The 18,597-nt window shown below is 44.6% G+C and overlaps 1 protein-coding gene across 3 annotated transcripts in view; it reads left to right on the top strand.

The window, feature by feature from the left end:
* Positions 1 to 223: 223 nt before the first annotated feature.
* ICE1 (interactor of little elongation complex ELL subunit 1) overlaps positions 224 to 18,597 on the top strand; it is a 62,373-nt gene continuing 43,999 nt past the window's right edge. For 2 of the 3 annotated variants that reach the window (XM_038583347.1, XM_038583346.1), the window contains exons 1-5: positions 244 to 531; positions 12,962 to 13,020; positions 13,678 to 13,712; positions 16,312 to 16,330; positions 17,066 to 17,177. In XM_038583347.1, coding sequence (XP_038439275.1) covers positions 448 to 531; positions 12,962 to 13,020; positions 13,678 to 13,712; positions 16,312 to 16,330; positions 17,066 to 17,177 — 309 coding nt within the window. In that variant the 5' untranslated portion in view covers positions 244 to 447. Of the gene's footprint in view, positions 532 to 12,961; positions 13,021 to 13,677; positions 13,713 to 16,311; positions 16,331 to 17,065; positions 17,178 to 18,597 lie in introns of all 3 variants that reach the window. The other variant, XM_038583348.1, reaches the window with a different exon arrangement.

Below are 18,597 nucleotides of genomic sequence, written 5' to 3'. Positions count from 1 at the left end.
ACACCCAAGCCGGCAACGGAAGAGTCGCCGCCCAGACAGCACAAGGGGTGCACCTTCGAGGCTGTCGGGCTCCCGGACTCGTCCCGGGCGGGCGCCTCTCCGGCCGTCCCGGCCCGGCTCCCCTGCCCATTCCGCTCAGGCGGCGCCGCGGGCAGCCCCGGGCCGCGGCGGGGGGCGGGGCGAGCTAGGGCGGGGCGGGGTCCTGGCTGGGCGGTGTCGCGCTCGGGGGCCGCGCCGGGTCGCGTTTCTCTCCAGTGCCCGAGGCGGCTCCGGTCGGGAGAGCCTTTCGCCACCTCCACGGGGACCTCTGTGCACGGATGGACCCGCCCGGACCCGGCGGGAAGCGGCCTGGCAGGCGGCGGCCCCGGCAGCGTCAGCAGAGGGAGGACAGGGCCGAGGCCGCGGGTCCCTGAGGCGCGCGGGCCCACGGGGCCCGGCGTTGGCACCATGATGCCGGGCGAGACCCACTCGGCGGCGCCCGGGACGGCGGCGGACCTGTCGCGGTGTCAGGGCTGCGCGTCCCTGCAGCAGGTGCGGGCCTCCCCGGGCCGGGCGCGGGGCTGGGGGTCCGGCGCCGCGGCGGAAGCCCCCTCCTCCGCTCCCGCTCCCCGTTTCTGCGGCTGTTTGGGGAAACGCCTCCTCTGCTTTATTCGGGCGTGCGGCCCGGGAAGCCTCTGCCGGGATGCAGTGGTGCGGGGGGGCGCGCGAGCGGGCGCTGGGGGCCCTTCCTTGACGTACCCAGCCCCGGGGCTCCCCGGGGTGACGGGCCAAATGCCGGGGGAAGCTGCCCCTCTCTGCGACCTTTTTTAGTGCCCTGGCTCATCCGGAGATATTTGCCTGGAGGCGCGAGTGCAGGTTGGCTGGGAGGGCCACTCATCAATGAAAGGCTTGCGGTTCCCGCAAGTTTCTAGCCGCAGAATGGACCGTTGTGTGCAGCACGGAAGAGGCGTTGCTGCCGTCTGGCTCCAGGTCCTGCGAGGTAGAGGGGATAGGCCCAGGGTCTCGTTGCCGTCGGGAGTCTCTTAACCTCCAGGGTCGGTGCCTTTGACGGCAAAGAGGGACACAGCCCTGCCTGCAGGAGTGCATTCAATTATCGCTCTTTCTGCCCAGTGGTCCGGGCAGCAGGGTCACAGGGGTGAACAGAGTGGATGATCTGCTCCTGAAAGTCAGACACGTGTGCAAATAAGACCTTAGAAGATTTTAAGTATTCCAGAGAAAGTAGAGGAGGAGTTGGAATGGGGGTCTTGGCTTTTGGGATATTCTGGGGGGACGGGAGGTGGGGAGAGCTGAATGTTGAGCACCAGAGGTGTGGGAGGACCTCCCTCCACGGACGGATTAACAGGTGGGACCCTTATGGGGTGAGGAGAAGCAGAACAGTGTGGGGTTGGTGTGAGCAGGGTGCAGAGGGGAGGGTGGCTGCCTCGATGGGACCAGAAAGGGATGTAGGCCATACACACCATCAAAATATGCTGGGTGGGCTTTTGTTTAAGTGCACTGTCTGTGAACTGATCCCAGGTGTTCTCAGTGTTGAGAGCGGGGGACATAGAAAGGGAGTCACGCACCGGCACCCTGGATGGAAGGGAACTGGTGGTAGAACTGTCCGGGCTGCGCTGTATATGCATCTGTAATATGCTTTTACTCTTTTCCCTCAAGACCCCAGGAACATGAGTGAAGTTCTCCTGAATCTGTAATAAGATTATTCTTTGTGCCAGTCTCATCCAACAAGTATTTGTAGGTCACCTGCTGTGTTTGAAGCAGTGTGATTATAGCAGCAGGAAAAGAGGCAAGCATCCTTGATCTCTTGGAGCTTCCATTTTAGGAGGTGGGAGGAAGAGACAGAGGAAACAAGTCACATGAGAAGATGATAAATATGTCAGAAGTTGTCCGAATAAGGTGTCAAGAACAAATGGGCAAGGAAGGGGCCACCGGCTGGTGGAATCTATGTAGGAAGTCCTGGGAAGGCCTTTCTGAAAAGGTTATATTTGAGCAAAAGGGGTGAGAGAATAAGCTCTGGAGATACCTTGGGAGCAGAGCATCGCATACAGTAGGTGTGGAGCCTGACATGGGCTTGCTGAGTGTGCTTGGGCAAAGCACGGTGGCCAGTGTAGATGTCTTAGTCTCTTCTGGGCTGCTGTAACAAAATGTCATAGACTGGGTGGCTTATGAGTCCTAGGAACTTATTCCTCCTAGTTCTGTTGACTGGGAAGTCCTAGATCCAAGCACAGGCAGATCTGGCATCTCAGGAGGGCCGGGTTCCTAGTTTGTGACTGTCTGGCCCTGTCCTCCCCTGGTGGAAGGGGGAAAGTGAGCTTTGGGGGGGGGGGGGGTCTTTTGTAAAGAGCCCAAATCCCATTCATGAGGGCTCTGCCCTCATGACCTAATCCCCTCCCAAAGGTGTCACACTTTTGTTGTTGGCCGCCCACATGGGATTAGGTTTAAATATACAAATTTGGGGAGGGAGCACAAAAACAATTTCTAGCAGTCAGGAAGTCTGAAGAAATCAGAATGAGAAGGGTCTGAGGTGTGGGCCCTTAGAGACCACTGCAAATGATTTGGCTTTTACTCTGCAAAGGAGTGTGAGCTGTCAGAGGCTTTTGTGAAGAATAACTGGCGTGAATTATGCTTTTCAGTTGGGAATCTGGTCTTTCTCCGAAAACCTGGCCTACCCATGGTAGTCCTCATCTCAGCTAAAAGTAATCACTGCAACTCTGGTTGTTTAGGCCAGAAACTAGGTGTCATCCTTGGTGCCTGTCTTTCTCTCACATCCTGCGTCCAGTCTGTCCGCTGATTCCCTTGACTTCACCTTCCCTATCCACCCCTCCTCACTCTTGCCCGCTGCTTCCAGCCTTGTGTGAACCTGTGTGATCTCTGGCCTAGGGATTCATGCTTCAGCCTCCAGAGAACTCCCCCTCTCTTCCACCGTTGCTGCAGTCTTGCTATTGGTTCTCAGAATAGCAGTAGGAGGAATCCTGTTAGATCCTTCGGCCAGGCGTATGTAGGTTTGTTCCACGAGGGGCAAGATTATTAGGATGGGGGCTTGTGGTCTATTCACAGGTCTTCCTCTACACTTGTAGGGCACGAGCAGCGCAGGCAGCAGTAGAGGAATGGGCCTGGCTGTGATCCAGGGAAACTGGATTTACAAAAGCAGGGCCTGCCTTCGCAGACCTCTTCCCTAGGTCAGGACACTCCACTGCATTCGGGCTTTTGCCTGGAACGTTTTTTAGGGGAAGAGAATAATTACTTAGGTGTAGAGTCTTGAACAAGTCTTTAATTTTGCAAAGGAATGCTGGAAAAATAGGTTTGTGGCACATTATTGAAGATCTTGAATAGTAACCCCCTTCAAGTTTTATAGTTTTGTCAGAAGGAGTAGAGAAAGGTTTTGCACAATTACCAGCGGTGTTTTTGGTAAAAATAGCAGGTGGCGGTGTACAGGTTGGATGAGAGGAGTGCATCTAGCTCTGGAACCTTATTTTATTAATGCACGCTCGTGATAACAAAAGTCTGGGTGAAACAAAGCTTCCTGGGAATGGGAATAAAAAAGCAAAAGGGTCCAGATATGAGAAGCTACAAAGCGGATTTCAGGTCAGGGGAAGAAAAGATCCAGAGATTAAAACCAGAGTGTCTGAGAACTGGTAGAGGAAAGAGAAATAGAAACCAAGACATAAGAGGTGTTGGAAATGTGGGATTGAAGTTCTAGAATGAGGTCAGAACTGGGACTTGGGAGCTGCTTTCACATTGTGGAGCACGAGGCTTCCAGAGCACCTGATATCCTGCTCTGAGAAGACAGAGCAGGCCAGGGTAGGTCGGAGCGGGGTTCCTTGTAAGAAGTTTGTTTTGGAGGGGGGAGATAGATGGTGATAGGAGAATGAGGGAGCACGATCTGTCACTTGAAGAGATTTTGAGAAGCTTTGTGACACGTCCTGAGACTAGGTGCTGGCACTAGCAGTCGGTGAGGGAAAAGCTGCTGGCTGCTGACGGAAGGCGGGCATGGAATGGTGGGTGAGAAAGGGAAACATAAACAAGAACCCCAGGAAGTGAGGGCGGGAAAGATCGAGAACAGGGAGCAGGTGGAGATCTGTCATTCGGGGTACGTCCCTCCCCTAGGAGAGGCTACCAGGTTCCCTCCTGGAGGGACACTGGTGCCAGGGAGACTAGGGGGTGCCCTGCACAGAGACAGTGGGCCCCTGGGTGGTTTTGTCAGGCACTTGGCATCTGGCTGGAAACGGGCAGGCTCGCTGCAGGCGTCTCCCAGTTGTTGCGGCTGCACTGGGCCTGGTTCTGAACCACAGCGGGAAGCTGGCTCTGTCCCGAGCGGAGCCGTCCTTTCCTTGTGCTGGAAACCTTTTCCCTGCCCTCTTTGTTTCAGTGTTGCTGTGATGATGGTCACTCCATTTGGAAGCATGTGAATTAACTCCATGCTAGGCACCCTTTGTTTTGTCGTCCCGCAGCTCACCTGTTGTTAGCCACCCACATGGTGGCGATGGTTGGTCCCTGAGCTCCAGCCCCGGGTCCCTGTGGCTGCTGGACTTGAGTAGTCACAGCAGAGCAGCGTGGGTTCTTCTGCGGTGGCGGAGTGCACTTGCATGCTGCTTGTGCTGGGTTGTTTTAAGTCTGCTGGCATGAGTTGCTCCATTCTGGTGGAGGAGAGGCCTTTTTTTCATGAGTTTGCTTCACTGCAGAGCACAACAGTTTAACCTTTGGGCATCCTGGTGAGAGTTAAGAGCACGTGGTTATACCCTTGACCTTGTGCCACTAGAGTAGATTCAGGGTACGTGGTGTTTGGCCATCCTTGGTGCAGACTTGAGCCTGCTACTCAACTCGTGTAGGCCTCCCCCCTGCTACTTGCCAGGGGTCGGAATTTCATCATTTGGACCCTGAACTGTGATTTTTCCTAGATGAACTGACTTGTAAATTATTCTATTAAAAGAAGGCTCACAAAGTTGTAATCCATTCGGTGAGCAGACATTTTCTGAGCATCACCGGGTCTAGGATGCCATGGCTTGTTTTGGAGTATAGTCAGGAAAGGCTTGGTGCACTTGTTCTAGTTGGGGTTCCAGATAGTGAGGAAGCTACCACAGAAGAAGCCTGTCAGTGAGTACTGTGCTGGGGGGTGTACAGGGTAGGCGGAGAGCATCTACGAGGAGCAGGGAATGAGTTGAGGTCTGAAGGATGATTCTTAGTCGAGTAAGAGGGAAGAGATGGAGGGAGTGTGTAGTGGACCGGCGGGCACCGTGTGTGGAGATCAGTGTGGGAAAAGGTGGTTTGTGATGGATGAAGCACGAAGTGTGAGGTCAGGGCAGCTGAAGACGAGGCACGAGACTGGGGCCTGCCTTCCCAGGAGGCAGAGCCACTCAGCTTGTTTGGTGGGGAAGTGCCCTGATTGGCCTTGGAGTAGGGGGAGCATTCCTGCCTTCCTGCCTTGTTCCAGTCCACTCTGTGCCAGAGGACATCACATGGGGGTCCTTGCTACTGCTCAGGAGACACAGCTCTTATGCAGATCAGTGTAGACTTTACATAAGAGCACTGAATAAAAAGTTAAGTAGGAGGAGGAAATGTGGCATATCAAAGAGGATTCAAGCTGAACAGTGAGCCAGATCATCCCCAGCAGAGCAATTAATGGGATTAGCATGATCTTTAAAAATAATTTCTTTTGAAAGAACTTAGGACTTAAAAGAAAGTCACCAGAACAGTACCAAGAACTCTGGTATTCTCTTTAGCCCATTCACTGGGTGTTCAGATGTTTCCTCGTTTGCGTGGTCATTGGTACCCACACACTTTCTGTGCCCTGCAACACTGCAGGGCTTGTTTCCCCGAAATCTGACCCATTATCTGACAGAATGAGCCCGCAGTGCTCCAGCCTGGACCTTAGTTAGCATTGGTGCAGCCAGTCCCTCCCATCCTTGGGCCCTTCAGATTTTGCTTAGAGGCTCAGGAATCCCGCTTGCTTTGCTGGTTCCTGGTCCAGTTGACGAAGTGTGTTGTAGAGCACTGTCAGTACTTCTAGCCTCCTCCAATTGAGTCTCTCTTTGCCTTTCACGTACCTGAAAGCTTAAAGAGCACAGCTTTGGCTTCTCATTGGCAGGGTCTGGAAACACTCTGGGGATCACACTGTATCAAAGAGCCCAAAACCCACCCCAGCCTCAGTGTCATCCTACTCTCCAGGTGGCTTATCACAGCAAGAGCATACATGCAAAATCAGCCAGGAGCAAAGGCCACGTGGTGGTGCCCTGAGGAAACCCAGTGAGGGTGACTGGACTCACTGAAGTTCTCCAGCAGCGGCTGTGACATGGTACAGTGTCTACTGGGGCACTGGTCTCATGCATATGCCTACCTAGCACATACCCAAACTCCAGATGCTCAGAAGGAAAGCAAGTTTGAGCATAAACCACATTGTGTAGTTAAGCATAGGGAGTCATTCTTGGCATTAAAAGAATGATGGGAACCCTCCAGAAATGCAAGTGCCCAGACATCACCAGGGGCCTACTCTGCTAGCAGGCCTTTCCAGACACAGCATCTCAGACCTGTATGGGCACCTTGAGGGTTGAGGGAGTGCTCTGGCCACCTCAGGAGTAGAGGCCAGAGACACTGCCAAACATTTGCACAGTGCCTAGGACAGCCACCACAAACAATCCTCCAGCCCATAGTGTTAGTGTTGAGGTTGACTTGGGCCCTGTACTTATCTGCTGTGATTGTACATGGTGTACTGACTCCTTAGTATTGCTGTTTCTCCAGATGCTCTGTCATCCCGTCTCCCCACCTCCGCCCCGGGAGCACTGGCTTGCCCCTCTGCCCCCTCGGTGCCCTGTGTGCTCAGCCCCTGTGTTGATTCCACCTCTTGGAGAAGGGAGGGGAGATAAGCACAGACTGGATTTCTTTTATTTTCCTCAAGTGCTAAATGTTGGCAGGGACATTCGGAGGATGTTGTGTGGATGACATGAAAATGGTGTGCTTTGGAGAAGGAGCAAACGGAGTAAAATGTAAAAGTAGCAGAACGTACTACTCTGGGAATATATTAGTGAACAAATGAACAAGTACAAAGTACAGGTTGAGGGACTATGCCAGGAGCCAGAGAAAAAGCGAGATGGTGTTGAGTGGGGAGGGCTGGGAAGAGGCCTGAGCGTGGCAGTAGCGGTAGCAGTGGGCATTCCAGATGAGCGTGACTGCTGGGAGAGAAGTCAGGGGAAGCAGGTCCTTGGGAGCTCTTCTGGACAGGTGTGTCCTGCACCTTGCTTCCTCCTGGAGGCTGGACAGCACTGGGGCACAGTGTGTACCCAGAGACGCACATTGGTCCCTGAGACCCAGCCTGCTGCATGCTCATGCTTCCGAGGTACGTTCAAGATGGTTGCAACCACCGCAAGCAACATTCAGACCAGATTGGAGAAAACCAAGAGGCCAAGTTATTAGGATGCTGTGGTATTTGCCCGAAATTGAGCTCTGAGAAAGAAGTCAGGGCCTTGAATGCTGTAGGAAGCCAAGATGTCGTCTGAACTTAGTCTTTTGGCTTTTCCTGCGTAATGCTATGTTTTGTGGTCTTGAATTCTTTCTCAGACATACATGAATACAGTTTAGAGAGGTAGCTAGATGTACGGGACGTGGTGAGCCAGCCCTTGGCCCCCAGCCCCACTTCTCCCTTCCCACTTTTAATGGTTTGCACTCTGTGTTTTTTAATGAACTCTGATGTCGTTAAATAATAGACTTCTGTTGCTGCTTCTTGCTTTTCAATGTAGGGCATATTGTTCAATTTCTGACTTTGGAAGGTGAACTGAGCTGTCCTACATTGTAACCCCAGCCGTCTGGAGCCTCCCTTAATGGCTCCCTCAGTCTTCTCGGCCTACATAGGATTTGCATTAAGTCATTCCTCAAAGTGGGCATTGTCCTGACTCTATATGCTATTCAGAGCTATACTCTGGATAAATTATACTTACTTTTCCTTATGTGTTTTCTTCTTTCCACTGTTGAATGATGATATCTGTAATTCAACTTGCTCATCTTGAAAAGATTAAGGACTATTTACCATATGCCAGGGACTGGGTCAAACCCTTCCTGTGGCTCATCTTATTTACTCCTGATAGCTGACCAGCTGTGCCCCTCCCAGCGCTTCAGTCTCTTTATCTGTGGAATTGGAAAGGATCTTGAGGCAAGGGGAGGCTAAACATATGCCCAAGTTTCACTCAGCCAGAAAGAGGTGGGACAAGAATTTGAATCCAACTGTGTGTGACTCTAGAGTCAGGTTTCTGGAATGTCTCTTGTGTAGTACTTTATGTTACAGAATGACATCTGAAAGCAAGGTGGAGATGAGGCCCACTAGCAAAGAACTGGAAAGAGGATGGGGAAAAAAGGGAAGAATCACTTATATTTAAAAAATAATTTTAAATGCATGGTGAACACCAACTACATTTACTTGGAGTTCTCTGTCAGAAATGTCATCTCTCTCTCTCTCTCTCTCTCTTTTTAATATTTTATTTATTCATGAGAGAGACAGAGAGAATGGCAGAGACACAGGCAGAGGGAGAAGCAGGCTCCATGCAGGGAGCCCGATACGGGACTCTATTCCGGGACTCCAGGATCACGCCCTGGGCCAAAGGCAGGCGCCAAACCACTGAGCCACCCAGGTGTCCCAGAAATGTCATCTTAATGCTTTCATTCTACCAGATATTTCTGTCAGTTTCTTCTTAAGGGAAAAGAAATTCCCTCCTCCTCAGCCTTTGGACCTGCTCTGTTCTGGGCACAGCTGCCTTCCTGGATTCCCATTTCCTCTGTCTTGTGTGCCATATCATTTGTCTGGGTTTACTCCATGGTTTTGGTGAAACATGTTCACATCCTCCAGGATTTTCCTATTAAGGCTGTCTGGGAAGTAAATTCATAGAAATTCTGGAGATAAAATGGCTGTTTTACCATCTCAGTTGATTGGTGCCTTGTACAGAATTTTACCTTGGAAATTACTTTGCTTGAAAATTTTGAAGACTTGCTTTCTAGGTCTCTAGGTTATTGTTGAAAGCTGAAGCCATTCTGATGCCACATTCTTTGTATATGAGTTGCTCGGTTTTATTTTTCTCTTGGGGTTCCTGTAGGATCTTTGCTTGTCTCTGATGCTCTGAAATTTGGTGCCGATATTCCGTGGTTTGGAGTCTGTTTCTGTTTGTGTGCTGGGACTTTTAGTTTGGAAACTTCTGGTTTCAATTCTGAGATTTCTTCTTGAATATCACAATTTCTTTGGTTATCTGTGTGTCTTTTCTATGGCTCTCTGTCTGGAACTCTTATTGCTGGGCACGTGAGATCTTGCACTGATACTCCAATTGTTTTTATTTTTCTTTGTTCTTTCTCATGTCTGTTTTGCTTTATTTGAGAAACTTTTTTTTCCCCAGTTTTATCATCAAACCTTTTGAGGTTTTTATTTTGTTTTCCTGTTTTTAATTTAGTTCTGACAGTTTTATTGAGATGTAATACACATACCATAAAATTCATCCTTTTTATGTGTACAATTCAGTGGTTTTTAGTTCACAGTTACGCAACTCTGTCATCACTTTGTAAGACACATTCATCCCGCCCCCCCCCCCCCCCATGCCCCTGCCAAGAACCCTCTTAGGCATTAGCCATCATTTCCATCCACCCACCCCACCCCCCCTCCGCCCCGCCCCGTCCCTGGCAACCAACCACTAACCTCCTCTGTCTCTGGATTTGCCTGTGATGGACAATTCATATGAGTGGACTCATACAGCATGTAGCCTTTTGTGACCAGCCTCTTGCATGTATGTGATATTTCCCAGGTTTAGCCTTGTCATGCAGGTGTCATTTATTTGTTTTCATTGCTGAGATCAAATGGTATGGCTGTGTGACATCTCCTTTATCCATGCATCATTTGGTGCATGTTTAGCTTATTTCTACTTTTTGGCTAGTGTGGATAGTGCCGTAAATCGCAGAGTTCGAATTTGGCATGGACGTGTGTTTTCAGGTCTCTTGGGCAGAGACCGAGGAGTGGCATTGCTGGATAACATGGTGAACTGTGTTTGACACTTGGAGGAATTGCCAAACTGCTGTCCACAACAGCTGCTACATGTCGTACTCCAACACAGAACCCGAGGCTCCAGTTTCTCCCATCCTCACTGACACTTGTCTGTCGTTGTGACTTCAGCCATCCTAATGGGTCTGTCTTTAATTTTTAAGAGCTTTAAAAAGAAATTTCTTGGAACTCTGTATATTCCTTTTAAAAGTACTGTTGTTTCATGAACATAACATCATTTATCTCTGATCATACTAATATTTTTGAAGTTTTCTTCTCAGTTTTTGTTTACTCCAACTTGCTATGTCTTGTTTTGGTGTCTCTTTCATGTTACAGGCTTCTCTCTGATGTGTGGAAATCCATGGTTGTTCCTATTAAAACTGTTGGCTACTGTGCTGGCTGGAAATGCTGAGTGTGCAGGGCTTCTGGACCCTGAGCTTCATGCAGGTCTGGTGGGTCATTTATTTGAAGGCTGTCTTGTGCCAGTGCTGGTTAGATGTCCTCTGAGAAAGCGCTTTTAGTCTCCCGCTTGGAGGGCAATGGACTGGCTGTGACAGTCTGAGAGCCAGTGGGGACAAGCAGGTGGTCAGGGTCAGGTCAGTATTGTAGGAGGTGCTTTGTCCCTTTGTTTTTGGCACAATATTTGCAGTGTCCCAGGCAGAGGATTCTTCAGACAGCAAAGCTTTTGCTGGATGGTGGCATGGCAGAGAGGTAGGAAGTTGAGGAATTCATGCTTTTAAAAAAGCTTGCAACTAGTTCTCATTTTGGTGTCACCCTGCTCTCTTCCTGTCTCAGAGCACCTGGTGTCACAGATTCCCCCCTTTCCCACCTCTCCTGCTTTCTTGAGCCTAAGTCAGTATTCTCAAATCTGCTTTCCAGTTTCCATTTGTCCTTTATTCTGCTCTCATCTTTGTGGGTTTTGCCTTTGGGGCAAAAGTTCCTTGGCTTTAGTATTAGGTGGCTTTTAGGGAGGGAAGAAAAGCAGTTGCATTATTTACCCTCTGTGCCCAGAAATCTATTGTTATGTGGAATTTATTTTGTACGTGATGATTATTTTTTAATGTGGAAAGCAAAAATATACATTGAACACAAATATGGAATGGTCCACTCATTGCCCTTTTGACTTAGAATGTTCAGAGTCTCTACTATATACTATACCAGAATGATTAAAGATGTAAATATAAAAAATGAAAGCATGAAAGTACTAAAAGAATGTATAGAAGAATCCTTTTATTTTAGCATCTTGGGTGGGATAGAATTTTCTAAATATATCAGGAAACCAAAGTTGTTTTTTTTAAAAAAACTGACAGATTCAGCTCTGAATATTTAAAGCTTCTGCTTGCCTCTGTGGTTATATTTTAGTGATCAGTTGACATACTGTATGTATGTATTTGTAACTTTTAATGAAATGTTACTTTTGCTCAAATATCTCAGGTATAAGAAAGTGCCACCACACCAGTGGTTAAGGACCACACAGTGTTAAGGAGCTATTAATAAGAGAAAAACTGTGAATGGCAAGAGATTTCTCAGTAATACTCATAAAGAAATTTAAATGGAAAAATAGGCCTTTAAGATTTTTCAAAGCTCATAACTATCACCAATGCAGGAAGCCTATTTGGACTTGATCCTAAGGAAAGATAGAAGGATCTCACAGGAATGGGCAGGGATAGTCATGGGGTTGCTGTTGGAATCAGAAAGAACCTGAATGGCCTTCAGTGGTGAGTTGGTGGAATGAGCACATCCAGATATCCTTTACTTATGCAGGAACAGTTCTGGAAGGAGATACTCAAAGAGGAATACTGATTGGTGGTGGGAATATAAGAAAACAAAGGCTTTTTTTTTTTTTTTTTTTAAGATTTCATTTATATTTTGGAGAGAGAAAGAGGGCACACATGTAGGAGATGGGACTCTGAGCTGACCTCAGAGCCTGACTCAGGCTCAGTCCCATGACCCTGAGATGAGAAACACCAGTCGAAACCAAGAGTTGGGCACTCAAACAACTGAGCCACCCAGGCATCCCAAATTAAGACTTTTTGTTTATGTATTTCAGTGTGTACCCTTTTTTATTTTAACATGTTACATGTATGACTGCAAAGAAGATGCACAGACTACTATATAGGGAAATACTTCTAAAATTCTGTCATTTGGATTATCTAGAAAAAGGTGTTTGGGAATAATCAATGTGAAAAATAAGTTCTTTTGAAGTATTTACTAATGAAATATGGAGATGTTAGGGTAAAAAAATCACTTAAAAAATACCTGTTTTTAAGTCTTAGGAACATCTTGAGCAGTGTAATTAATGCTGTTTTGCCTGTTGGATTGATAGCAGTAATTTAAAGCCAGATTTGTAGTTGGTCCCTAAAACATATAGATCTTTATAAAGACCAACTACAAATATATTTTGTATATATATGTATATTATGTATCTTATAGATCTATATATTTAGGTCTCTAAAATATATAGATCTTTATAAAGATCTATATAAAATAGATTTTTCATTGAATTTCATCCTTATTTTAGTATTCCCATTTGTTCTTCCCATGTTATTTTTATTTTTTGCTCTTTTTATAATTTATGTGACTTTCTGATTGTCTTAAATCCTTTCAGAGACAATTTTGAGTGAGTCATAGACTGAAGATTACTAGTAATTAGTGAACTAAAATAGTGAATATGTATCAGATTTTCACTGATTAATAAGAGCACTCGTCAGAATGTCTGTACACCCCCCTTGCTGTCAGAGAGAGGGTCATCTACCTAAAGAAAGATTCAGAGTTAGAGCATGGGTTCAAGATCACACAGAGTAGGTCAGTGTTTCTATGTAACATAAATAATATCTTTATGTATTTCTGTGTTTACATGAGAGTAAATATGTTCATGTTTTATAGTAAGTCACATATTACAGAAAATGTCATTCATATTACAAAAACAAGTAGCTGACTATAGCTTTTTTTTTCTTTCAGAATTTAAACGAGTATGTTGAAGCACTAATTACCTTGAAGCAGAAAATTATTAATACAGAGTGAGTATGTTTTCATGTGTTTTGTTGAACTTCATGAACCTGATAGACAAGCCAGAGCAGGTGGTGCTGGGTCCCTGGGCCCAGAGAGTTTCCATCCTCCCCGGGGCCTTGGGCTGTGGGTCACAGTGGAGCCCCTTATGGCAAGCCTGAGGAGTAGGAAGTGACTCTGGTAGAGCGGGTCCTCACTGGGGACCCTGGGCTGTGGGTCACGGTGGAGCCTGTTACGGCAAGCCCAAGGGGTGGGTGGTGACTCTGGTGTAGAACGGGTCCTCACCTGGGACCCTGAACTGTGGGTTGTGGTTGAGCCTCTTCCGGCAAGCCCAGGGGATGGGTGGTGACTCTGGTAGAGCAAACATTTTTTTAAAGCTGTTTTCTATCTTTAAAGCCTTCTGAGCTTTGGGACTGGGCCTCAGATTCCTTCACAGTATTTCATAGCCATCGTACGAGCTCTTCTTTTGTGTTTCTAAAGTTCATACATCATTGCAGTGCTTTTAAAGAATTGAAGGTGATACATACATGTGTGTATACATATTTAATTAATTAAACATAATTTGTTGCAGGAAACCTTGGAAGACAGGTGCCTAGCGTATTTTGAAATGTGATTTTAACAGTATTTTCTAGATCAAGAAAGTAATGTCATTCTTTTCTTTGTTGCAGTAATTTATTAACAGAATATCAGAAGAAATGTGATGATATCCTTTTACTATGAGTTTGTAAAGGTACTTGTCTTTAGCTTCTTAAAGAGCTGTAGGAATGTTCAGTTATTGTTAGGAAGGGAGTGTTTCCAGACTCTGAGGAAGGAACCCTCCTGAGCAGTGCAGCGGGCGAGTCTTTTCCTGTGAGTATGTGTTTAATGATGAAGAATGCTGGTTTCTGTTCTAGAATATTCTGTTTTTATCACTGGTTTTGGTTTTTTAGGGCCTCCTGATGTTGTAAGGGGTAGGTCTTTTTCATCTGTACTGAGGATGTGACATATGTTCTGCAGGTTTAGGAATAAAATGAAGCTGAACATGATACTATGAGAATTTTTCGGAATTTCTGTAAGATCTGCAATGTAGGGAATATTCAGAACATAGGAAAAGTGACTTGTTAATTAGCTTTATGATTTGTAGAGAATGGATATATATCTCCTTAATCATAGAGTGATTTTGTATTTATAAGACAAGTTTGGTCAGCATTTGTCCAATAACCATTCAGAGCACCTGTAGTGTAGTTGGCCTTTGCTGAGATATTTTATTGGTAGTGTGAAAACTGTGTGTGTGATTGACTTTTCTGCATTTCCTGGTGAAAACACTGCCCATGAATGAAATCCCCCATGAAAATTAGTTCAGGTGTACTTTTAGGGATTCACTGAAGTGCAGCTTCAGCTTTGGTCTTGGGACAGAGGCTGTTCTCCAACTATGGCAGGAACACGAGGCCTGCTTTGGTAGTATTTCTGGCATTCCCTCAGCTTACCCATGATCACTGATGATTTGTCTGTGTTGGAACCGTTATGTCTAAGTTGCGTGATTAGAGTAATAAAATCAAGGCATAAGGCCTAGATTTGTTTTTAGTACTGAATTTCCACATTTAAAAAAATGTACATCTGTGAAAATCCCCCCTCGTACTTCATCTGTTGAAACTCTGTTTAACCATAAATGTATATTATCACAAGAGTGATATCTTTGATTATGAAAACTGTACAGAAATAGTTGTTAATTAAGTACCTTTAATTATCTAGATAGGAAATAGGCAGTAAATTCCAGTATTAGGAGAATATACTTTTCCTTTTTGGGATAAACTTTTTGAGGTAATTACACATGTAATCTAGTGGGGTAAGTGATTTACTTCTTAAAAATTTATAAAATTATTAGAATAGTTTATTAAAAATTGGTAAACCTTGGGATTCTTCTGGAATACCCATTCTGTGACATAGTAATCTTCTTCAGCCTCACCTACAAGTAAATATTCTTTTAAAAAACAACAACAACAAAACATATGATATTTGCCCCCAGTACGTATTTTTTGTACCTTAGGTGTACAATGGTTTGCTCTTACAACCCAGGGTGCTAATGGTGCAGGCTTAAAAGGCTTTGTTATGTAAGTGGATTTTTTTTTTGTTTTTATTTTTTTAAGATTTTATTATTTTATTTATTTGAGATTTTATTTATTCATGAGAGACACACAGAGAGAGGCAGAGACATAGGCAGAGGGAGAAGCAGAGAGCCCGATGTAGGGACTCTATTCTGGTTCTCCAGAATCACACTCTAGGTGGAAGGCAGACGCTTAACCACTGAGCCACCCAGGCATCCCAAGATTTTATTACTTTAGAGAGAGAGAGAGTGAGCGCGCATAAGCAGGGGCAGAGGGAGAGGAAGAATCTCAGGCTGACTCCCCACTAAGCATGGAGCCCCACCTAAGGCTCTATCCCAGACCCTGACATGACCTGAGCCGAATCAAGAGTCAGATGCTTAATTGATGGAGCCAGGCAGGCCCCTTGATTTGGTACCTTTTTGTGTAATTCTGACTGTTCTGTCATTTCCTTTTTTGGAAGGACAGGTAATTTTATTTCATCAGGTATTTTTGAACCAATCTTTTTTGCAAAGACTGATAACTTAGGGTGAATATAGTCCTTAATGTGGAGAGAAGTCTGTATTCTGACAGGGGAGGATGGAGGCATGTTGCTATAGACATTTGCCACCTCATGGTATAAGCATAGAAACTTCTAGGAGGTGACACTTAAAGAGATCATTGTTTTGCTGTCCTAGAACATTTCATTGGCATGATGAATTGAGAAATGAAGTTATATTGTGTAAACTGTAAAAGCTAGAGGTCGTCTAGGTTTAATGTTCTCCCTATATTTCTTTTCCCGTTATTCATTGAGCATAGTGGTATATGGTTCTCATAGGTACCTAACTCTTGTTTGCTGGAATTATGCTCTGGACTATTTGAGAAATTCAGGATAGGTTGTTTGGGGATTTTGTTATTTATAGGATCCAAGGTAGTATTCATTTGTTGGATTTTGCTTTGTGTTTATTCTTAGAATTCAGTATTAATCATCGAGGTAATTGAATACCTATTTTAATTTAGACAAGTAGATATTTTGACGTTCGGTACATGTTATGGTAAATTGAGTAACTTAGTGAAAGTTTTATCACTATGTTATAAATGGACCTTGGAATATTGTTTTCTAGGAATTGTGATCTTGCATGTATATACGTTGAACAGAGATTATTACAGGTAATTTTAAAGTGAGTTTAATCTTCAGACAAGTATCAGACAAAACTGAGAGTTTTCTTTAACAAGTTTTACAGCTGCAGTTTGCCAGAAGGTAAGTTATCTGTCTTCATAATTGTTTTGGGGGTAGATATTTATCAGGCTAGGTTTTGAAACAGACTCAATCATAGTGCCACTTAGGATTGACTCATGTAGAATGTTACTTTGATGGTCATAATAAGAGAAGATTTACATTTTCCTTACTATTAAATTATCCAAATGAATTTCTTACCAAGGTCTTAAATTACAGCCTGGTATTTTCACTACTTTTACTGATGATGTTGCCATTGAAATGAAGCTTACTGTTAATCAAATGATTGTTGTCTATGTGAATTGGACTGTTTAATAATGTGGTTATCTTGTGTATTTTAAACAGTTTAAAGTGGAGTGAAAATTTAGCAGTGTTTCATATTCTGAATACATTCATCCCCTAGAAGAGGGCAAAACATTGTGATAAACTGATCACAAAATTGCCTGTCATTTAATTTGAATAAATGGGGATGAGTTCAACGTTGGAAAAACCTAATTGTTTGGCATATTGTCCTTTCATATATTGTCTATCAGATTGAGAATCTACTTACTTCTCAAGTAGTTTATCATATAGTTTTATTAGAGTAGACTATAATGTCAAAGAATAAAGAGCCGTATGAAGATCATGTTGGTATAAATAGAATGCATTTAAAGAGAAATTCTTTTATTCCTTTTTTTCCAAGTTAGAGAAAATAGAAAAATAGTCAATATATTTATAGATACTTTTGTATAATAATGCTAATGTGTTGTCCATTTTTAGAGAGAATAGTACTCTGCATCACCAAGTGGAACAGATGCTTCAAAAAATTTCTCCTCTGCAGAAATGTCAGGAAGAATTGGGATCTTTAAAAGCAGAGCTAGAAGAGAAGAAGGTACCTATAGGAATTTTCCTACAAAGGTTTATCTTCCATAAATTAAGATCTGCTATTCACTGTCATTGGCATGAGGGAGTATTTTCTGTCTTACAGAGGAAACAAGGGATACTCAAAAATTGTTAAGTATATTCCTCTATTTAGAGACACTGAACTAGTTGGTTAATGGCTTGATCCTCACAGTAATGACTAGCTCTGTGATGCTGTGTGGGCTGCCTCTGCGTTCTTTGAGGTTCTGCAGAGGAACCTTCTAGCTGTGAATCTTTAGCACTCTGTGTGTCCTGTGTTGTTTGCCTTTTCTTATTGGTCTTGCTTTCAGTGTAAAATAACCTGCAAAAATTTAAACTTAAAGATAGATCATGTTTTCTGTTTCAAAATCAGGTTGCAGTAAAACAGTTTTTAAAAATGCTATAAACTTTTCAGTAAAACTTTGGTTTAAGTCTTCAGGGTTCTTAGGAGAGAATTCATGGCTTTTACAGATAACGTACATCAGAGGCCAGTAAAAGTTGGCTTGCCTGCCACGTGTCCTGTCCAGGCTGGAACAGTGCCTGCTTCTCAGCATGTTCTCTGAACTCTTTTCACAATGCGGCGTAGCCTGTCCGTCGTGGACTTGTGCTCTTGTAGGAATGCCACGCACCCATTGCGGGTCTTATATACTTCAGCAGTGATTGGTGTTCCTACCTCTTTTTATTTATTTATTTTTTTTTGTGTTCCTACTTCTGTTGGAAGTCTCCATTATATATTGAACTACTCGAAGAAGGTTAAACAGAAACAGCCGCAACATCGAATTTTGTCTGCCTCTAATATATAACAATCTTGGCAGCTGTATCTGAGAGGAAGTGTGAGCACTAGAGTCAGAACCCAAAGAGAAATGCTCATTCTGTGACTTCAGAAAGATAAGTCAGCTTGTGGATCCTCAGACCCCCTCATCTGTGAAAGGGGGCCATAAAATCCATCTCCAAGCTATACGATCTTGCACACATTGTAATAGGATACAGCACTCAGTAACAGCTTCTTTCCCATTCCATGGTGGCCGTCAGGATGTGTATGCTGAGTGGTGGTAGCACATTTTCCCAGTTATTACGTACGATGATTTGCTTTATATTTTTTTGTAGTAGTAATGATAGCTTATATTTATTGAGCTCTAAAATTTTTTTAGATTTTGTTGAATTTTAACTGATTGGGGCAAAAATACTGGCTGTTTATTCTTAGAAAGATTTGGAGTTGCCCTAAAATTAATATGTTTTAATTTGCATAGCTTCGTTTGATGAGATTAATCATATTACATCTGTTAGGGATCTGGTTATCTCTGTTCAAACGTTCAAAGAAGATTCTTTGGTTTCCTGCCGAATATGTGTATTCATTTGGTTGATTTCTTAGGGTTAAGTGGTAGTAATTTCACTTATCAAGGTCAAAGTAA

Source organism: Canis lupus, chromosome 34, assembly GCF_011100685.1.
Source record: "Canis lupus familiaris isolate Mischka breed German Shepherd chromosome 34, alternate assembly UU_Cfam_GSD_1.0, whole genome shotgun sequence".
Lineage (NCBI taxonomy): Eukaryota > Metazoa > Chordata > Mammalia > Carnivora > Canidae > Canis > Canis lupus.
Note: the sequence above shows the minus strand (reverse complement) of the source record. Positions and strands in the feature narration are given on the sequence as shown.